Source organism: Geotrypetes seraphini, chromosome 1, assembly GCF_902459505.1.
Source record: "Geotrypetes seraphini chromosome 1, aGeoSer1.1, whole genome shotgun sequence".
Classification (NCBI taxonomy): domain Eukaryota; kingdom Metazoa; phylum Chordata; class Amphibia; order Gymnophiona; family Dermophiidae; genus Geotrypetes; species Geotrypetes seraphini.
In genome coordinates, this window is record NC_047084.1 from 320,181,188 (window position 1) to 320,203,409 (window position 22,222).

At 45.0% G+C, this 22,222-nt stretch overlaps 1 protein-coding gene across 2 annotated transcripts in view; it reads left to right on the forward strand.

Moving 5' to 3' along the window:
• Nucleotides 1-22,222, forward strand: part of MANBA (mannosidase beta) — a 156,137-nt gene that overhangs the window by 55,014 nt on the left and 78,901 nt on the right. For both annotated transcript variants that reach the window (XM_033956878.1, XM_033956887.1), the window contains exon 7: nucleotides 19,318-19,441. In XM_033956878.1, the coding sequence (XP_033812769.1) occupies nucleotides 19,318-19,441 (124 nt within the window). The remainder of the gene's footprint in view (nucleotides 1-19,317; nucleotides 19,442-22,222) is intronic.

A 22,222-nucleotide genomic window follows, 5' to 3' on the forward strand; every position in this document is an offset into this window, starting at 1 on the left:
ATATGCGCTTGGCAGGGATTACGATACTTCCTAAGCCAGGGAAAGATGTGTCTTTGTGTGGCAGCTATCGATCTATCTCTCTATTAGGAATTGATACCAAAATCCTGGCCCGTATTCTGGCCGATAGGATGGCAACTCATATGCCGGACCTGATCCACCCGGATCTGGTGGGGTTCATTGGGGGGCGTCAGGCGGCTGATGGTATTAGGCGAGTGCTGAACTTGGTGTGGGCGGCTCGTAGATCAGGGTCTCCGTGGGTGGCGGTGGCGGTGGATGCCGAAAAGGCGTTCGACCGGGTGGATTGGACGTTTATGGAGGCGGTTCTACGCCAGATGGGATTCGGGTCGCGTTTTATTTCTTAGATTCTTACGCTTTACCATAACCCGATGGCTTGTGTCAAAGTTAATGGGGTCTATTCCAAGCCCTTTGAATTACATCGAGGGACGAGGCAGGGGTGCCCGCTCTCTCCTCTGTTGTTTGCTTTGGTGATCGAGCCTTTGGCTCAAAGTATCCGTCTGTCTAGGCTTGTGAAAGGGGTGCGGGTGCAGGGGGGTGAACATAAACTGTCCCTTTTTGCGGATGATATTTTGGCCATAGTGGAGGGGTCGGAGAGGTCGCTTCTGGCTTTGCGGGATTTGATGCGAGATTATGGGCGGATTTCAGGCTTTAAAGCTAATTTGTCTAAGACGGAGATCTTGAATATTTCGGTACCAGCGGCGGAGGCCCTGGAACTGCAAAAGGGGGTACCCTTCCGGTGGGTGACGGGCCCTATTAAATACCTGGGGATATGGCTTGGGGTGGAGTGGGATACCCTGTTCCGCCTTAATTATCTCCCTTTGGGAGAGACATTGCGACGGGATCTTGATAGATGGGACCCTCTGTACCTTTCCTGGATGGGCAGAATGGAGGTGGTACGTATGATGGTCCTGCCCAGATTTCTTTACCTCTTTCAAGTGCTTCCGGTTGAAGTCCCTAAAGCCTATTTTATTCGCTGGCATAGGACGCTTTTGCATTTTATATGGAGGGGCAGGCGTCCTCGGGTTGCGAGATATGCCATATTCAAATTTAAGGAGGAGGGGGGACTGGGATTACCCAATTTGGAACTATACTATAGGGCGGCGCAGCTTAGGGCGGTTGTGGACTGGCATGCGAACCCAGCTAAATTGTGGGTTCAGGTGGAACTGGGCCTATTGGGGGATCCTAGGGGCATACCGGCTCTGTCTTACCTACCGTGGGTGGGCTTGCGGGAGACGGATATTGCTTCTATCTCTAATCCTTTTATACGATGGACGCTTCGGGTCTGGAAGGGGGCATGTAGAAAACTGGTGGGTAGGATGCGGGGACTACATTTTTTGCCTATTCGGTATGCGGAGGATTTCGTTCCGGGTAGGGAGGGTGGAGTCTTTTGTAGATGGGAGCGAGGTGGGCTGAGATGGTTTGGCCAGCTGTTGGAGGGGGAGCGTATTCGTGGGTTTCCTGAGGTCCAGGCCTCTTTCCATTTGGAGCAGCGTGATATATTCCCCTATCTACAGGTGAAGGATTATGTTATGCGCATTAAAGCAGGGGACCCTACCGCATATAAGCGCTCGAGGTTTGAGTTAATGTTGGGGGACCCAGTGCGTCGGGGCTGCATTTCTCAATTATATCGCTTACTGCTTGCCGACCCGGATCAGAAGACTTCATATATGCGGGCTTGGGAGGTAGATTTGGGGATTACCTATACGAATGAGGAATGGGAACAAATAGCATTGCGCATACATCATGTGGCGGTGGCTCCACAATTGGTTGAAAATGCTCTTAAGCTCCTTGTGAGATGGTATGTTACTCCTGTGGTGCTTGCAAAGATGAATGCCTCCTGTACAGGGGAGTGTTGGAGAGGGTGTGGTCTGAGGGGTACATTCTTTCATATGTGGTGGGAGTGTCCTCGTCTTGTGGACTATTGGACTCAGGTGTTCCGTTATGTGGGGTGTCTCTTGCAATGTCGATTACCGTTTGGAGCGGAGGCGGCTTTGCTGGGGGTACTCCCCGGGACAGTGGAGGCTACGCAGGACAAGTTGGCTAGACTGGCTTTTACAGCTGCTAGACTTGTGCTGGCATCTCTTTGGAAGAGCCACACGATACCTACGGTGGCGATGATGCGAGTGAAATTGGGATGGGTTTGTGAGAAATTTAGGCTTTCTGCTCTACTTACCCGCCAAAGGCAACAATTTGAGGACCTATGGGGAAGGTTCCTAGAGATGGAGGGAAACTCTGAGTAATTTGTATTGCACTCTTAGATGGTGCTTTTCCGATGTGGGGCCTCCATTGCCTCGTTTTCATCTTAGGATTATGTCCTGTTACTTCTTCCTTTCTGTTATTTCATGTGTGTGTGGGGGGGGGGGTTATAGATGATACCGGGGGATGGGTAATTCAGAGGGTCGTGGGGGGGGGTGGGGGGGGAAGGGGAGGGGTGGGACAGGAAGGGGACATGTTGTGTGGGGGGGAGGGGGGTATCTTAATGTATACACTGTATTCCAGAATGTGTGGTTTTGCCAACATGGTACATGCTGTACTTGCATCGCAGTGTTTAAATAAAGAGTTACAAAAAAAAAAGTTTATAAATAGGAAGTGGAAATAAGGCAATTTTTTTGGGACTCAACCCCTTTCCTCAGGTCAGGACAGGATACCATAACACCAGCATACTATACTGCACGGGTGCCCAAATGGTCGATCGTAAAGGCAATGCAAGTCAATCACGTTGCCTTTGCAATCTTTTTCTTCCTGCCTCCCCGAGCCAGGCCAGGCACATATAAGCGCCGGACTCGCAAGACTTCACCTCGGATGTCAATTTTGACGTCGGAGAGGAAGTTCTGGGCTAGCCAATCGCTGCCTGGCTGGCCTGGAACTTCCTCTCCGACATTAGAATTGACATCGGAGGTGAAGTCTTGCGAGTCCGGCGCTTGTACGTGCCTGGCCTGGCTCGGGGAAGCGGAGAAATTGGCGCGATGGCTTGAGGGGGCAGGGGGAGAGAGAAAGAAAGACAGGCAGGCAGGGGGGAGAGAGAAAGAAAGAGAGACAGAAAGAAAGAAATATTGGATTTACAGTCAGAAGAAGGAAGTGCAACCAGAGACTAATGAAATCACCAGACAAAAAAGGTAGGAAAATGATTTTATTTTCAATTTAGTGATCAAAATGTGTCCGTTTAGAGAACTTATATCTGCTGTCTATATTTTGCACTATGGCCTCCTTTTACTAAACCGCGATAGTGGTTTTTAGCGCAGGGAGCCTATGAGCATTGAGAGCAACACGGGGCATTCAGCACAGTTCCCTGCGCTAAAAAACGCTATCGCAGTTTAGTAAAAGGGGTATATTTGTCTATTTTTGTATAGTTGTTACTGAGGTGACATTGCATATTTTAAAGTCATTTCAAGTTTCAAGTTTAATAAAATTTTGATTTGATCGCAAAATCTTACTACAATGTGATTTACAAAATATGTTGCAAATTTGGGTGACATAAACAAATAACATTTTACTAAGACAATGATTTCCATAACTATATACCAACCAAACACAAGGAAAAAATAAAATGGATTAAATACAATTATAAAGTAAATATAACAGGGTAGGAATTTGAAACAAAAGGAAGGGTAAAAGATTACCTGCTCGATTTTACTTATAGCTCTTTCTAAAGAAAATAAATTCTAGGAGGAATTTAAAATGTATATAGCTTAATTAAAAGCTTCCTTGACCTCTAGGGAAAAACCCCAAATACAAATGATAATTAAGATTTTCTCTGCATACAGTGTGCTTTGTGTTTTTTTTAAAATTTTATTGTTGGTAGATCATTTTTACTTGGTCATTTTAAAAAGTAGCTCACAAGCCAAAAAAGTGTGGGCACCCCTGCTGTACTGTTTTGTAACCAAGAACTCTTAAAGCCTTATCTCTGTATTCTACTTACATATACTCAATGTCCCTACATTGTGACTATTACTCTGACTTTCTCCCTTTCTCTGATTACCTCTTTAACCTACCTACATGTACTCGATGACTTTCATTGTAATTATTTCGCTGATTGTCCAGCTCTTCTTATTGTAAACCGCCTCGAACTACTATGGCTTTGGCGGTATATAAGAATAATATTATTATTATTATTACTGTCTTGAAGAAAGATTTGGCCTCTGAAAGCTAATTGAAAAATGGATTAGTCCAATAAAATGGTATTTTCTTATTTCTAATTATTTGCTTTATTTCTATTTGTTAATTTATAAAGTGGTGATTGTTATGTAGCAGTTTTTTCTAATTTACGTCTACTGTCTTTATATTTTGCACAGTATTAGAGGACGTGTCACTGTTTCTGTGGTGTTGCATTTTATGCAGAGTCTGATTTCTTGGTTCAGTTTAACTTTTGTCTACATATATTTCTATTTTTAGTTTGTGATTATTCCATATTGGGCGAGGGTGTATCTGTGTTCTATGTGTATGAAAAGGACATGGCTTTCTGTTAGCATCAACTGTACAGGATCAATTGACTGTAGAATCTGGCTTGTTTAGTTTTACAATGCGTGTGTTGGAGTTCGAGTGCTCACTGCAGTGTTTAAGATGCTGCCTTTTCCTAGGTGCACCCTTTACTCATGGATTATTACAAAAAATATATTTTTTTATATAATAATAATAATAGCTTATTTTTATACCGCAGAACTGTGAAGTTCTATGCGGTTTACACAATTTAAAATACATTTAAAATACAATAGAGGAGGGGGTTGTTAAAAAAAATGATCAGCACTGGCTGTTATATATACTAGGTACGCCACTGGATTTAATGACCCTATCTAACTTTACTGTTGATGTAGGTGTTGTCCCCCCGCATACACACATGCGCACTATAAAGAATTAAATTAAAGTTGTATTAACATCAAGCAGTTTTCAAATGGCATTATAAGCAAATAAAAATAAAATATTTTTAGTACATTGCTAATTATTACCTGCATCTTTACCTAAACTGTTTTGCCCTAGCTCTCACTTTGCACTACAGCAAAATAAAAAAAGTAGCAGATAAAGATCAATTACACAGGTCTAAACTAAAACTAAACTAAACTAAACCTTGGGTTTATATACCGCACCATCTCCACGAATGCGGAGCTCGGCACGGTTTACAGGAAGAAGGATGAGAGAGGAACTACAGTGGAGAGATTAAAGAGTTAGGTGTAAAGGGGGAAGGTGAGAGGCCTAAGAGGGGGGAAGTGTTACAGTTTTGAGAATAGCCAGGTTTTTAGGTGTTTGCGGAAGAGTTGGAGGGAGCTTGAGGTTCGGAGTGGGGAGGTGAGGTTATTCCAGATCTCAGTGATTCTAAAGGGGAGGGATGACCCAAGTTTGCCTGCATGGGAAATACCTTTTATGGAAGGGAAGGATAGTTTAAAAATTTGGGAGGATCTGGAGGAAGTAGGGGTTGGGGAGTTCCAGGATAGAGGAATAACGGCTGGAAGGATGCCATGTAGGATCTTGTAGGCCAGACACGCACATTTGAAGTGGATCCTGGGGATTACTGGGAGCCAATGGAGCTTAGACAGGAGTGGTGAGACGTGATCAAATTTGCTTTTCGCGAAAACAAGCTTAGCTGCGGCGTTCTGAATCCGCTGAAGTCTGTGGAGGCTTTTCTTGGTTAGGCTGAGGTAGATAGAATTGCAATAATCCAATCTGGAGAGGATGATGGATTGTACTAGGACTGCGAAGTGTTTTTGGTGAAAATAAGGTCTGACTTTCCTTAGCATGTGAAGGCTGAAGAAGCATTTCTTCACCAGGGATTGGAGATGTTCGTTGAAGGATAGAGAAGAATCTAAGGTGACACCCAGAACTTTGCTTGAGAACTCGAGCTGTAATGGGGGGCCGGAGGACAATGGGATGGAGGAAGGTAGATGGTCTAATTTTGGGCCGAGCCAAAGGAGTTTTGTTTTGGACTCGTTTAGTTTCATATGCATTGTGAATGCCCAGGATTGGAGGTTCTTTATGCATGAGGATATGTTCGTGGAGAGGTTAGTGAGGTTCGAGTCGGTCTCAAGGAGGACGAGGATGTCATCAGCGTAAGTGTAAAGAGTTTCAAGGGGGGATAGTTGGAGTAGTTTCAGGGAGGACATGTAAATGTTAAAGAGGATTGGGGAGAGGGGTGAGCCTTGTGGGACACCAAAGTCGGGGTCCAGGGGGAGGATGAGGTGCCGCTCATGTTAACCATGTAAGAGCGGGAGCGCAAGAATTTGGAGAACCAATCAAGAACTATGGAGCTAATGCCTATCTCGGAGAGTTAGAAAATTAGAATGTCGTGGTGGACAACGTCAAAAGCTGCGGAGAGGTCGAATTGTAGAAGGACAGCAAACTTGTTACGAGAATGCAGTTGCTGAACCTTAGATATTAGAGAGGCCAATAGGGATTCAGTGCAGAAGTTGGGTCTGAAGCCATATTGGTAAGGTAAGAGGATGGAGAATCTTTCTAAGTAGGAAGAGAGCTGGGTAGATATGATAGACTCGAGCAGTTTGGTGAGGAGAGGGATATTTGCTATTGGACGGTAGTTGGATGGTATGGAGGGGTCTAGGTCAGCTTTTTTCAGTAAAGGGGTCAATGCGATGTGTCCCATTTCAGTGGAGAATAGGCCTGATAATAGGGCAGAATTTATGAGTTTGGTAAGAGATGTGATGGCCTGTGCAGGGATTTTCTCAAATAGGTAGGAGGGAAATGGGTCCAGGATGCAGTTGCATGATTTTAACTTGAGGCAGAGTTTAAGGGTCTGAGAATCAGATATGAGCTCGAAGACAGTCCAGGATCTGTCGGCAGGGATGGGGTTGAGAGCAGCTAGGGTGGGGTTGGGTTTGGGGGGCACCAGAGAATTGTAGGAGATTGCGGGCGGGAAGGAGCGCCTTAAGGTAGAGATCTTATCATTGAAGAATTTTGCTAGGACCTCGGCTGAAGGAGATGAGGGAAGAAGGGTGGAGTCATTTTTAGTGGTTAGGGAGCGCCAAATGTTGAACAATGTGCCATTCTGGTTTTTGGATTTGGAGATCTTGTCTCCATAGAAGTTCTTCCTTGCTTTTTTTAATATTGAGTTGTAGAGTTTGATATTGACTCTCCAGGCCTGTCTGTCAGATGAGGATTTGGATTTTTTTCCATTTTCGCTCTAAGGCTCGACATTTTTGTTTCAGGTCTCTATGGAGTGGAAGGTACCAAGGGGCTTTATGGGGATAGGTGATGAATTTAGTGGTTTGGGGGGTGAGGGAGTGGTAGGAGGGCGATCCAGTTGTGCCAATTGTTTTCAGAGTCTGCAAGCTTGGGAATGGAGGGGAGGAGGTTGAGGAATTTGGTCCAGAACAGATCGCTCAAAATTTTTTTCCGGAAGGTAATAGAATTGGGGGATCGGGGTGGGGATCCGAGATGAGACATGAAGATGGGGAGGCAGAAGGCCCCTAGGAGATGGTCTGACCACGGGATGTGTTCCTAACGGGTGTCTTCGGCAGACGTTTTATAAGCGGTGAGGTCGAGGAACTGGATGAGGTCTAGGGTGTGCCCTTTTTCATGGGTAGGAGCGGATGTGGGGGGGGGGGGGAGAAACCTAGGGAGATGAGGAAGTCATTGAATTCTATCGTGTCCTTGCTGGTGGAGTCGTCAAGGTGGAGATTAACGTCTCCGATGATTAGAAATCTTTGGAATTTGAGAAAGGCATTAGTTATGGTCTCGAAGACAAGGTTAGAGGAATTGGACCAAGGGATAGGTGGATGGTATAGTAACAGAATGCCCAGTGGGTGAGGACAGAGCTCATCATTGATTGAGGCTAGCATATATTCTAATGAAGCGTGGGTGCCCCTCTCGAGGAGCTGGACATCAAAGAAGGATTTGTAGAGGAGTGCCAGGCCACCTCCTTTGCGGTTGATTCTGGGTGAAAAGAGGCCTTGGTAGCCATGGGTGCAGAGTTCATTTTGTGTGAAGAGGTCGTCTTTTGAGATCCATGATTCTGTGATGCACAGGAATCCAGGATCAAGGTCCTCAAGGAGGTCCTTCAGAATTTGAATTTTATTGCATGCGGATCTGGCGTTGCAGTAAAGGGTCGGGACAGGGGTGAGAGAGTTAGAGGCATGGCAGGGGAGGTTAGCATGGGGGGACAGGCTTTAGAGAGGTGGGATTGACTTTGCGGGGGGTTTTTCTGGTGGGGTGATTCCTGGGGCGCGTCAGGGTGGGGATTCTGGTGCCAGGGCCAGAATTGTGACTATTTGAGGAGTCGAGCAGGTTGGGAGAGGGAGGGTTCAGGCAGAGGGAGGTGTTGAGAGATGAACAGAGCAGGAGTATAAGGACCCAAAGGGGTGGCTTCATGATGGGTTTTTTTTTTTTTTGGTCAGAAAAGGGCCTTAGCAATGGGCAGAGACTAGTAACTGGACAAATTCCAGCGGAGGGGCTTAGCGAAGGCTAATTGGGTAAGAGCCTTTATAATGCAATCAAGTAAACTGTACAGATCACGATGGAATTTGAACATGGGAGACTTAAGCCAGGCAGGCAGATTGGAGGCAGCGGACTGTTCAGCAGGGGCTGTAGGGGGCGGAGTTGGTCTCCTACGTTGGCCAATTCTTTCCCTTGCGGTGGCTGGAGCCGAAGAAGGGCTGAGCAGGAAAGATAGCAGTTTTACAGGTTTGAAGAACGGCTCAGCAAGGGCTGTTGGGGACGGAGTTGGTCTCCCACGACGGCCAACTCTTTCCCTTGCGGTGGCTGGAGCCGAAGAAGGGCTGAGCAGGAAAGATGGCAGTTTTTCAGATTTGAAGAATGGCTCAGCAAGGGCTGTTGGGGGCGGAGTTGGTCTCCCACGACGGCCAACTCCTTCCCTTGCGGTGGCTGGAGCCGAAGAAGGGCTGAGCAGGAAAGATGGCAGTTTTTCAGATTTGAAGAAAGGCTCAGCAAGGGCTGTTGGGGGCGGAGTTGGTCTCCCACGACGACCAACTCCTTCCCTTGCGGTGGCTGGAGCCGAAGAAGGGTTGAGCAGGAAAGATGGCAGTTTTTCAGATTTGAAGAACGGCTCAGCAAGGGCTGTTGGGGGCAGAGTTGGTCTCCCACGCCGGCCAACTCATTCCCTTGCGGTGGCTGGAGCCGAAGAAGGGCTGAGCAGGAAAGATGGCAGTTTTTCAGATTTGAAGAACGGCTCAGCAAGGGCTGTTGGGGGCGGAGTTGGTCTCCCACGACGACCAACTCCTTCCCTTGCGGTGGCTGGAGCCGAAGAAGGGTTGAGCAGGAAAGATGGCAGTTTTTCAGATTTGAAGAACGGCTCAGCAAGGGCTGTTGGGGGCAGAGTTGGTCTCCCACGCCGGCCAACTCCTTCCCTTGCGGTGGCTGGAGCCGAAGAAGGGTTGAGCAGGAAAGATGGCAGTTTTTCAGATTTGAAGAAAGGCTCAGCAAGGGCTGTTGGGGGCGGAGTTGGTCTCCCACGACGGCCAACTCCTTCTCTTGCCTTCCATGCGGAAGCTCAGAATTTGCAGAGAAACCGTTATCCCCTGCTGGATCGGGAGAGGGGCGGAGCTGTGCTCTCAAGTATTCCGCCACTGCTTCTGCTGTCTGCCGCTGGTTTCGGTGCGGTCCCGGCGTCTCCTTGTGCTCACCGCTATCCCCTGCTGGATCGGGGGAGGGGCAGAGCAGTGCTTCCAAGTCCCAGCCGCTGATTCTGCTGCCTGCCTTTGGTTTTGGTGGTCTCCTTCAAGGCTCAGTAACACCTCTCCATAAATTATGTGGAAGTCTGGAAGTGGGGATCGCATTTATTTTATATCCTCAGTGAGACCTCAGGAAGGAACCTAGTGATCATAAAACATTATTAGAGGTGCTGTAGAGCCATTTCTTGTAAGACTGAATGAGCTATATTTAACTTTTTTTTTTTTTTAGTTGTTTAAATTCATGCAGAAATAAATGGCTAGATTGAACCTAATGACTTCATTAACGCATTTCCCTTTTTTAAACCTCTATACCAGGGGTGTCTAATAGGTCGATCGCGATCGACTGGTAGATCGCCAAGGCAAAGTGAGTCGATCGCGGAGCACATCCCGGGCGATCTACCAGGCCGATCAGCCTTCCTCTCCCCGATGTCAATTCTGCCGTTGGAGAGGAAGTTTGGGCCAGCCAATTGCTGCCTAGTCGGCCCGACGCAGGGAAGCAGGGAGAGCTTGGGGTGGCGGCGGCTTTGGGGCCAGTTACCCGATGGTGGCAGTGGCTTGGGGGCCTGTTCCCCGATGGTGGCAGCAGTGGCTTGGTGGAGGGCAGGGAGACAGAAGCAAAGAAGGGAAACAGAAAAAAAGAAAGGGGGCATGAAGAGAGAAAGAAAGAAAGGGCAGGGAGAGAGGAAGAAAAAGTTGGGGGAGGGAATGAGATCTGGAGGAGAGGAAGCATACAGGCTGAAAGCAGGGAAGAAAGATTGGATGCACAGTCAGAAGAAGAAAGTGCAACCAGAGACTCATGAAATCACCAGACGACAAAGGTAGGAAAAATGATTTTATTTTTAATTTAGTGTTCAAAATGTGTCCGTTTTGAGAATTTATATCTGCTGTCTATATTTTGCACTATGGCCCCCCTTTTACTAAATCACAATAGCAGTTTTTAGTGCACGGAGCCTATGAGCATCGAGAGCAGTGCTGGGCATTCAGCGCAGCTCCCTGAGCTAAAAACTGCTATTGTGGTTTAGTAAAAAGGGAGGGGGATATATTTGTCTATTTTTGTATAGTTGTTACTGAGGTGACAGTGCATAGAGTCATCTGCCTTGACCTCTTTGAAAAAACCCCGGAATAGGAATGATAATTAACATTTTCTCAGCGTACAGTGTGCTTTGTGTTGTTTTTTTTTAATTTTATTGTTGGTAGATCATTTTGACTTGGTCATTTTAAAAGTAGCTCACAAGCCAAAAAAGTGTGGGCACCCCTGCTCTATACCATTTGAAAGAGGGCAAATATCTAATTATTCCCTTCTAGAACTGGATACTTCTTTAATTTAGTAAAAGTATTCTGGCACAAGTGTCAAACCTTAAAAAAGGAAGTCATATTGAGCACTGGAAAATAATAATTAACTAATACAAATAGTACACATTTAGGGCTCTTTTTACTAAGCTGCGATAGCGGTTTTAGCATGCACTTAGCATGTGCAGAATTGCAACGCGTGCTAGACGCTAACGCCAGCATTGAGCTGGCGTTAGTTATCTCACGTAGGGTGGGAGTTTGTGTGCGCTAAAAACGCTAGCGCACTTTAGTAAAAGAGGGGGTTAATTTTCCCCTTCCCGCCCCACCCGGCTACTTTTTCATGCCACCCGGCTGGAAAACAATTCTGGGGAGAACACTGCATAGTATATGAAAATGAATAATAATGAGGCCATTAGGTACTGTGTTCCTCCACAAAGCTCAAGTATTTTTATATGTGCACAAATGTAAACAATTTATCACCAAGTCCAAGACAGTGAGAGGATTTAATACCAGTTTTTGAGATTTGCTGCCAGTTTTACTTGCAACTTTTAAAAGACAGAACAGGAGGTAGCAGCCCTTCATGCTTATCTGAAGAAAACAAAGTACAGTGGTGCCTCGCATAACGGACGCCTCGCACAGCGAACGCTGCACATAACGAACTTTTTGTCTTGCTCCCTATAACGAACTTCGTTTCACACAACGAAGTCGCCCGAGGGGCCCGGGGGGGGGGGGGGCGGAACTACTCTCGCCGCTTCCTAATGTGAGCCGGGAACAGCAGCACCCTCACCTTACCTCGGATGCCGAGTTTTCCGGCTTTCTTTTTCGGCCAGCCACACGCTTTCAGGGAGCAGCACATGCGCGCATGCTCTGTTGTTCAATCTTCTCCTCTGACGCTACCGGAAACCGGAATTTGCAGGAGAGGAGAACATTGATCAGCAGCTGCGCGTGCACAGCTTTTTGAGATCGTGCCGGGAGCCAGACCCGCTGATGCACAGCAGCAGTGAATATTGTGCAGACAAACTAACCTGCTGGTACAGCCGAAGAGGGAGGAAGGAAAACTGTTGAATTTCTTGGGGGAAAGATGAGGAGTTCTGGCCAGCAGGGGAGGGAAAGCTGGACAGTACGGGGGAGGAGCAGTAGGGAAGGCAAGAGATCACTGCCCTCTCCAGCCAAAATTTTCCTTTTCAGAGGGACCCCGACATGGCAGCCATTCTCACAAACTGCCTGCGGCTGCCCCGAAGTTTTCCCTCTGCTGCAACTTCCCGTTTCTGATAGGGCAGATCGCCGCAAAGGGAAAGCTTCGGGGCAGCTACCGGCAGTTTATGAGAACAGCTGCCATGTCGGGGTCCCTCTGAAAAGGAAAATTTAGGTGTTTAATAAAGAAGTTTGGATCGCAGGGCCCCTTAGATCTATGCTCCCCCCTCTTACGCCAGCCCTGGGACCCTTCTGACAGTTTCGGGCCCTAGGCAAGTGCAGAGCTGCACTCAAGTGGCTAAAGAGCCACATGCGGCTCGCGAGCCGCGGTTTGCCGACCACTGACCTAGGACAACTGGAGGGTCAGGTGATTTGCCTAGAGTCACATGGAGCTGCAGTGGGAACTGACCCAGTTCCCGAAGTTCTTAGCCTCCTGCAGATCGTGCGGCTGGGTGAGGGAGAAGGCTGGCAGGCTCTGCATGTGAGGTGAGGTGGAGGGAGGGAAATGTAGGGCTGCAGAACGAATTATTTTGTTTTACAGGTATTCTTATGGGAAAACGCGTTTCACACAACGAACGTTTCACATAACAAACTTGCTCCTGGAACGGATTAAGTTCGTTGTGTGAGGCACCACTGTATGTGCATACTTCTGTGCATGAGCTGGAATGACGTTCAGCCTCCCAAAAAGTTTAGGTGCAAGAAATTATTGTGAGGGTAATATACTGTATGCACGGAACATCATTCCGGTTCATATACACGTGTGCTGATACTTTTGTCTTCAGACATGCGCACAGTGAAGCCACCTTTATTGGAGAGCCTTTTGCATGTCTGGCAAGTTGTAATTTATTTGTTCCATAATTTGTTGCAGAAGCCATGCACTCGGGCCATCAGTGCGTACCTCTACTGCATGGCATTTTACATCAGTTCTCCCAGTGGGGTAAAGCCAAGACAAAATGGAGCCAGCAGTCAACCCTCCCCTACTCCTGAGACTGCCAGTGTACCCTAATGCTCTCATCCATGGGGAAAGGTCCAGCCTGGTTCTAACTTCACATAATTCATTAATGGAGGGCGGCGGGGGGGGGGGGGGGGGAAGCTGGGCTGACAGCAACTTTGCAGTGATAATATGTTAAATTTTGCAGTTTTGGGAAATGATTTGATTTAGTGGTTGAAGCTCAGCATCGGGTCAAGAGGAATTTGCTGATATAAATTCAGAATGCCTGCTAGCTGATATCATTTGATTTCAGGCAGCTGTCTTTATCTTTTTGTCCCATCATTCTCCAACAGTAATTGGGTAATAATTAATTATTCTTTATTTTCCTGTTGTCCATTTGGAAGCTTTCATATAGACCAAGCAGCAAACCACTGGCAGGCAAGCTTTCTAGCCCAGAGGTAGCAGTGCTTCATTAGTTTAAAGTAATGCATTCAATACCCCCCCCCCCCCCCCCACACACACACACACTCTATATAAATCCCAATAGTTCTGATGGGGCTAGTACAGATAATAAACTTTGATTTCTTTTATTATCAAGATTAATTTTCATAATGTTTCTGATTTCTTCTGACATGGTTCTGTGTAAAGCAGATTTTTCTGGTAATGGCCAATGGTATCTGCACCATTTTAAGAGCTAAGATCCTCCTTTAATTCCAGGAAATGAGGAATTGTTCTTGGTGCTGATCTGTAAGTTCTGACTGCTTGCATTTGTTCCCTTTGGAAACTTGATAAGTGACAGTTACACAACATGCTGAGCAGGCTAGGCTGGCATGAGGAGGTTAGCTAGAATTAGCTTGCCTCAGTTGCAAGGCAATGTTCAAATTTAGAGCTGTAAGTCACCTTAAAAGACTTTTAAGAGTGGTTCTTATATTATTTATGGAGGTGGAAGAAGAGGAGGACCACTTGGTAATGGCTAGACTGTTTTCATTTCAAAACTTTTTTTTCTGGCCAATATTTGAAAGCACATTCACGTTTGATGCTGGTGTCAAATGGAAAAATGCTTGTTTTGAAAAAAATTAGCCAATTTTATGTAATGCCAAATGTATAATCTGATGTAGATTTAGAATTATATGTGGTGTGAAGGAGGCCTGTCAGGGATGTTCTGAGGGAGGGGAGCTGCTTATACATACTGCCTATACAACTCCACCAGAAGTGCCCTGTTAAGCCCCCCAGGCATTCAACTCCATTGTTCAACAGTGGGGGTGTCCACAGATGGATCTGATGGCTTCAGCAGAAAACACAAAGGTGGCTCGCTTTTACAGCCAAAGATAAGAGCCCGGAAACTTGGGGTTGGACACGTTAGTCCAACTGTGGCCAGAGAAGGGGCACTTGTACATGTTTCCCCCGTAGCCCATGCTAAGTCGAGTCTTAATGATTCCCAATTGGCCCCGCAGACCATGGCTTGCAAATCTAGTTCGCCTCCAGAGGGACAAAGCCTCAGACTGCTGGTCCAAGTGGATCTTCTATAGAGAATCTGGAACATTTTGGGCTTACACATGGCTCTTTAGTGGGCTGCCCTGACAAACAAAGATTACATGGACATACTTGTCGCCACTCTGCATAGAGCTAAGAAGCCGTTGATGGTAACAGTCCTTTCAGCACTGGTGTGCTGTGGATGATATAGAACCCTTACGAGCTCTGATTTTGGTAGTCCTGGACTTGCAAGAGGGACTTCAGAAAGGTCTGTTGGTTGAATCGCAGAAAGTGCAGATAGCAGTCTTTTCCTGTTTCCAAGCTCAGGGTAAAGAGGCTCTGTGGCCTCTTGCCCAGATGTCACCTGGTTCATTAAAGAGGCTATTCGATTGCACCCTCTGGGTGCATCTTTCATTTCCAGAATCTTAACACCATATTGCAAAGTCTCAGTAGAGCTCTGTATGAGCCCTTACAGAAAGCTTCTCTTCTGGATCTTATAGTCAAGATGGTGTTTCTGGTGGTGATTACATCAGTGGGACAAGTCTCCAAGCTCTGTCCTGTAGGGACAGATCCTGTAAGATTACGGAAGCTGGGCTTTCCTTACACATGGTGTCGTCCTTTTTACCAAAAGTATTCTCTGCCTTCCATGTTAATCGGAAGTCCGTTTGCACGCTTTTCACCCTACGGGGCATAAAAAAAATTATAATGCGTTACACCTTCTGTATGTCAAGTGAGTGCTTCTTTGGTATCTCAAAGTTACCAATGAGTTTTGTGTATTGGATTACCTTTTTCTTCTGACCAGTCAAGCTAAGAAAGGGAGGCGCGTTGTCTTAAGACCTCAATTTCCAAATGGTTTAAAATGGCCATTACTTCTGCGTATGTGTGGGCATTGAAAATGCACTCCACGAGAGGAGTTGCTATCTCATGGGCGCAGACTCACCTTTTTGATATAGCCTTCAATCCTTAACCCTACTCATCTGCCCTCCAACCCAGCCAGCTAGTTATCCGTTCCCCTTAACTGTATCCATGACATCCTGTTTGTCTTTCTTGCCTGTTTAGATTGTAAGCTCTTTCAAGCAGGACTGTTTTCTTCTTCTTTGTGAGCCCTCTTCGCTAAATATTCTAATTCACTCGCTAGTTATCGCTACAATTGATTATTTGCAACTCTCTCTATAAAGGAATTACGCAAAAGGAAATCAGACGGCTACAACTCATTCAAAACACTTCTATTAAAATGATTAGCAACGAAAAAAAATATAACCATGTCACTCCATTATTGAAAAATGCACACTGGCTTACCATTTCACATTGTATCACTTTCAAAATCGTACTCCTCACTTTCAAAGCACTCAAAACCAGACTACCAGCTTTTATCGATAAGCTATTGATTCCGCACACTCCAGCTAGAATTCTAAGATCTTCTCAAAATTTACTTTTTGTTACCTCCCTCAAAACTTTTCATATGCAACGTACCACTTCATTTACCGTTACAACACCCCAATTTTGGAAATCCCTGCCCTCTTATCTGAGGGAGGAATCAAATATTGATAAATTTAAAGGAGCATTAAAAAGCTTTCTCTACAGAGTTGCTTTTACTCCATAATTCAGGACTCTCTTACAATCTTTGAAAAGGCAGTTCTCAATTAACTTTCCCCTTCCCTTTTGTGTAATCCTTAACTGGGTTTTTTTTCTTTCTAAAATATTGTATTTCACCCTCTACCCTCTTGTTTTCTGTTTGTCTATTGGTCTTATCCGTGTTCTGGCTCTCGTTAATTATTTTAATTTTGATCCCCTTAATTTAATTGTATTGTACATTGCCTAGAATGTTAATAGGCGATCAAATTTTTAATAAAACCTTGAAACCTTGACTGTGCAGCGTTATGTGCATCTGGTAGCGCTATAGAAATAATTAATAGTAATAGTAGTAGACTCGGACGGTTTTACCAGAGGAAATCTATAGAGCAGCTACGTGGTCTACCCTTCATATCTTTACCAGGTTCTATAGAATAGACCACAGGTGTCAAAGTCGGTCCTCGAGGGCCAGAATCCAGTCGGGTTTTCAGGATTTCTCTCTCACTCTCTCTCTCTCTCTCTCTCTCACTCTCTCTCACTCTCTCTCACTCTCTCTCTCTCTCTCTCTCTCTCTCACTCTCTCTCACTCTCTCTCACTCTCTCTCACTCTCACTCTCTCACTCTCTCTCTCTCTCTCACTCTCACTCTCTCTCTCTCTCTCTCTCTCTCTCTCTCTCTCTCTCTCTCACTCTCTCTCTCTCTCTCACTCTCTCTCTCTCTCTCTCTCTCTCTCTCTCTCTCTCTCTCTCTCTCTCTCTCTCTCTCTCTCACACTCTCACTCTCACTCTCTCTCACACTCTCACTCTCACTCTCACTCTCTCACGGGACTCGCATGTGCAACTCCTAGTCCTCAAGGGCTACTAACAGGTCAGGTCTTAAGGATATCCCTAATGAATATGCATGAAAAGAATTTGCATACCTACTACCACCATTGTTTGCAAATGTATCTCAGTGTGAGTGATGGGGATTAGGTTCATTGACTAAATTATTCTGATATTTATTAATAAATTAAGTATTGGTAAGTTGTAAAAGGACTGTAATGAAATGAACTGTGGGAGATAAGATTAAAATTGAATTGATTCAGATAATACTTGTTTGTATTAAATATTTAATAGCTGGTTTTAAGAATTTGCGTTATGCATATTCATGAGGGATATCTTGAAAACCTGATCTGTCGGAGATCTTTGAGGACTAGAAATGGGAACCAATGTTATAAACTATGGAGCTTGTTTTTGAAGCATTTGAACGTCTCAGAATGCTCAAATGGACATCCCTATGCTTGAAACATCCAAATTCTGATTTTCCACAGGCAGAAAAGGGATCAGTACATCCAAATAGCAAGAAAGCGTGTTTCGGGCAAGACTAGGGAGGGCCTAAAATCAGGACATCCAACTGTGATTACTGGAATCTGCTGGGGCACACAGTTTGAGATACACTGCTCTAAGGGATAAAATTAAAAGAAAATAAACAACGCTAAGGGCCAGATTCTATAAATGGCACCAAGCGGTGCCTACATTGTAGGTGCCGCTTGGCACAGTTGTCGGTCAAAATGGCGCCATTTAAAGAATCACAAGTCGATAGGCATCCTAGACATAGGCACCACTCCATTAGGCCAGCTTTTAACTCACCTGGTTTGGCGGCGTCTAGGTCAAACGTCTAACAACACCTAAGTCAACCAATCCTATTCTCCACCTATAACCATGCCTACTTTTTTACATGGGTGGTGTTAGATGTCCTTAGGCTTGGAAGGGCATTGCTAAGTATCCAAAGAGTTCAGCACCGAACTCTTAAATTATTTAATGTTTTTTTTTTTGATTGGCTGAAAACCGGCATGGTCAGTTACCATGCCAATTAAGCCAATATAAAAATTAGGTGCGAATCCTGAACTTGGGTGTCGTTAGACAGCTGCAGTTAGGATGCCTAGCAGCGCCTAATGTTGACGCCGTTTATAGAATCTAGCTCTAAGTGCCTAAGGGCTAGATTCACTAAGCCCACCGATCAACTTCTGACCACTTAGTGACCTCTTTACGACCTGATTTCCCTCCAACCCGATTCACTAACCTCTGTCCCGAACATCCTCCGATCCGCACATGCAGATGATGGGGAATGGCATTCAAATGCAGACAGGAAGCGATTCACTAAAATTAAAAAAACAACATCGACTGGGCTGGCCGATCCAAAAATAAGCGACTGCTGAGGACCAGTCGCTGAGGTTCTTTCTGACTTCACTGTCTTCTGCTGCCTTGCTCTCTGCCCTGCTTTCAGCCCCAATCTCCCGCTCTTCTCCTGCCTACCCCGAATCTCTCCTGCCGCCCCGCTCTCACCCTGAATCTCTCCTGTCCTTCCCTGCGCTACGAGCCTGTAGTTTTAACCTGCGGGTTTAAAGCGGGTTAAAACCACGGGCTTGCGAAGAAAAAAAGAAACAAAAATAAACGTAAAAAAAGGGTCGCTGCTCTTAAGCATGCCCAGACCATTTACAGATGGTCTGTGCATGTGTCGGGATTGCTAGAGAGCAATCCTGACAGTCAGATGGGGGTGTGATTCCGATTCGTGAATCAGCCCCCCAGACGCAGATCGGATCCCTCACGGATTGGATCCAATCTGTGCCCTTTGTGAATCTAGCCCTGAATTATAATCACCTAAGTTTAGGCTGATTTTTCAGTCAAATAAGAGAGCTCAAATTTTCATCTGACATTTTTTTCTATTTCTATATTAGGATTTATTTACTGTTTTCTTGAAGAAATTCACTCAAGGCTATGCCATCCACATTTATATTCCAATATTTAGGAGCCAAAGGGTAGATTTACTACCATATTACCATACACTAGCATCTATTAATGTGAGCTATTTGTAGTAGGTCTCATTAAATACAATTGGACTTACTAATATGTGCTAGCTGCCATGGTAAAGCAACATTGTACATCTAGCCTTAAGTTGGGTTCCTAGTGCTGCAAAAAAAAAAAAAAAAATGCTGGGCTGCTAAGTTTTTTTCCTTGTTCTAACTCTTCCTTTGTCATGGCCCATGTAAGTTTTCAAAGGGGCCAATATAGGAACCTAATTCCCAAAGTTAGGCACCTAAAAAACTTTTGACATCTATGAATCTTCCATGCTGTATCAATAGAAAAAGACTTTCATGAATTGGTCCCTACAACTGCTGAAAAATATTGCTCTTATTCATGTTCTTATATTTGCAATTTCTTGGGATTTCAGGAACAGTGCTCATTTAGCTGGGACTGGGGTCCTTCCTTTCCCACACAGGGCATCTGGAAGGACATAAAGATAGAAGCCTATGATGTTCTGCATCTGAACTATCTTAGTTTTATTCCGAATTATGGTAAGTCAGGTCTTACAGCACAGGCTGGATGTGTGCACCTTTCAGGTATTGGGTGATTGAAGAAAGAGTGTGGAGATTACGGTGCTGGTGTGGCACTAGCTGTGGTTGGCAGTATTGTACAGTACTCTGATATAGTAGAATTAAGAAGCTGTTCCCTCAAACTGAAAAGAGGGGCTGGTTATACCTGTGTGTTGCACTGTTAATATTTGAAAATTAATAAAGATTAAAAAAAAAAAAGAGGGGCTGTTCTTTTTTTTTTTTTCTTTTTTTTGTTCAGTAGCATTGTGGGAAACCCAGAAGACTCGACAATTAATGTAATTACATTTTTAACAGCTCTTAAATTGCTATACCTTTTGACCTGATAATGGACATCCTGTGCACCTGCTCTATTAGGCAGTGGTTTTAATCTTTAAATTCTGAAGCTTATTTATTTGCTAGGTTTTTATAGTTCAAACCAACACAATATAGTGTCTTGGAAATTTCACTTGTTGGTTCACAGCCAGAATTCTTCAGAATGCTGTTTTGTTTTTGCCTAGAACCCCCCCCCCCCCTCTACTCTTTTGGGCCTCCAGCCTAGCTTGATCCAGCCCTCTCTGAGCCAGTGCATTGTGGCACACTTACACTCTCAAGCCAACCAGGTGATGGGGTGTTGAGGTGTTGCTGTTGAGGTGATGGGGCTCCCTGCCTCCTGGGGTAGGAGCAGGAAGTAGGGGGACTGGAAACCTATATGGCAATTCTACTATACATACCGTGTTTCCCCAAAAATAAGACCTCCCCCAAAAGTAAGCCCTAGCATGATTTTTGGGGTAGATCCTAATATAAGCCCTACCCCAAAAATAAGTCCTAGTTAAAATCCCTCCCTCCCATCCCTTTGTGCACTGGAATACCACCGACTGCCTTACATACCTCCGAAGCCTCAAAACCGGTGGCAGAACTCTGGACGGGCTGCTTCGCGGTCTTCCCTGCCAGGGCATCAGTAAATAGGTATAACATGGCATAGGTATAACATAGTAAGTGTCAAGGGTAGATACCGTGTTTCTCTGAAAAGAAGACATTACCTGAAAATAAGCCCTAATGTGTTTTTTTGAGCACAAATTAATATAAGAGCCCGGCTCTTTTTTTTTTTTTTTCGGGGAAACACGGTATTAGCACTAACTTCCAGGAGTCGCACCACAAAGCAGTAGGAAATGGCTACACTTAGAATATCAATAAACATATTGGGAAAACTAAATAAGCTGGATAAGAACAGATCAATCCTTCAAAAATATTCAATGCCTTCTTAACCACACTGAATACAGTACAAAGACCAATTACAGACTAAGTAACCATAAACTAAAAATAGAAATACAGTATACAGACAATATTAAACACACAGGAAACAAGACTGTGTACAGTGCAATACCAGAGAAAGAGAAACAGTGATGCATGTCCTGCTGTACTGTGTAAAATACAAAGATGGCAGATATAAATTTTAAAAACCGACATTTCCACTCACTAAGGGGGGTCTTTTACAAAGTTGCACTTCTGAACAGTGCATACCAAATGCCAAGCCAGCCATTCTTTTCCTATGGGCAACTTGGCATTTAGCATCTATCTACAGCTTTCCATATCTTTCCCTCACCCAGAACTTCCCATTCCCAAGTCCTTTACTTATTCCCCCTCTCCCCTTTCCCATTCTCCATCACACTGACTCCTCTCTCTCACCCCTTCCCTACCCTGCATTACCTCGACCTCTCTGTCTCTCTCTCTTGCTCCCACCTCCTTCCCCTTGCAATTGTACCTTCTCAGCTTTTCTCTGGAAGTGGTATGACAATAGGGCCCGAGGGTACAAGAAATGAGAGAGCCATTAAGAGGATTCAGAGCCTGGAGAGAATACGCAGTGGCATTTTCTTCTTCCTCCATTCCAATTTGATTGACTGAGCAAGCTTAGAAGTTCTGCCAGCCCTACAGAGGGAATTGATCCCCTTCCTCAGGAGCAAACACTGGATGCTTGCAGAGAAATCGTCGAAGCATCAGTTTGCCTTGAGATTCATTGTGTTTTCTCTCCCCCAATGATTTCTCTGCCAGTATCCAGTGTTTGCTCCTGAGGAAGGGGATGAATTCCCTGAAACGGAGCACTGTAGAGCAGTGGTTCCCAACCCTGTCTTGGAGGACCACCAGGCCAGTCTGGTTTTCGGGATGGCCCTAATGAGTATGCATAAGAGATATTTGCATATAATGGAGGTGACAAGCATGCAAATCTGCTCCATGCATATTCATTAGGGCTATCCCAAAAACCCGACTGGCCTGGTGGTCCTCCAGGACAGGGTTGGGAACCACTGCTGTAGAGCAAGCAACTTTACAACAAATGAACATTTAGAACTGCCTTTATGTACAGATAAGTACAAACTGTTCTGCTTTTTTCAATAAACTTCTTCACAATTTGTTTTGAAGCAGTGGATGTTAGGGAAGCTTTTACAAGAAACTAGTTTTCTGTACTTAATTTTTGATCTCATCGTACGCTCTTTAAACTGTTATTGCACATTGGGAGTATATTTGGTATTGTAAAAAGAAAAAAAAAACCAAACAATTTTAAGTCGCAATGTTGAGCACTTATTATTTTTCACTGTGTGCACAAGGTCCGAGGATGTTTCACGCTCGATTACCCCGTTGGGTGTCATTGGCTTATTACAGGCCCGTCCCGATTAAAGAGGAGTGAATACTGTGGACCTTTTTTAATTTTCAATTTTGAATTTGTGCAATTTGGCACTTTTGACTTCCCAGTGGCAATAAGATAATTTA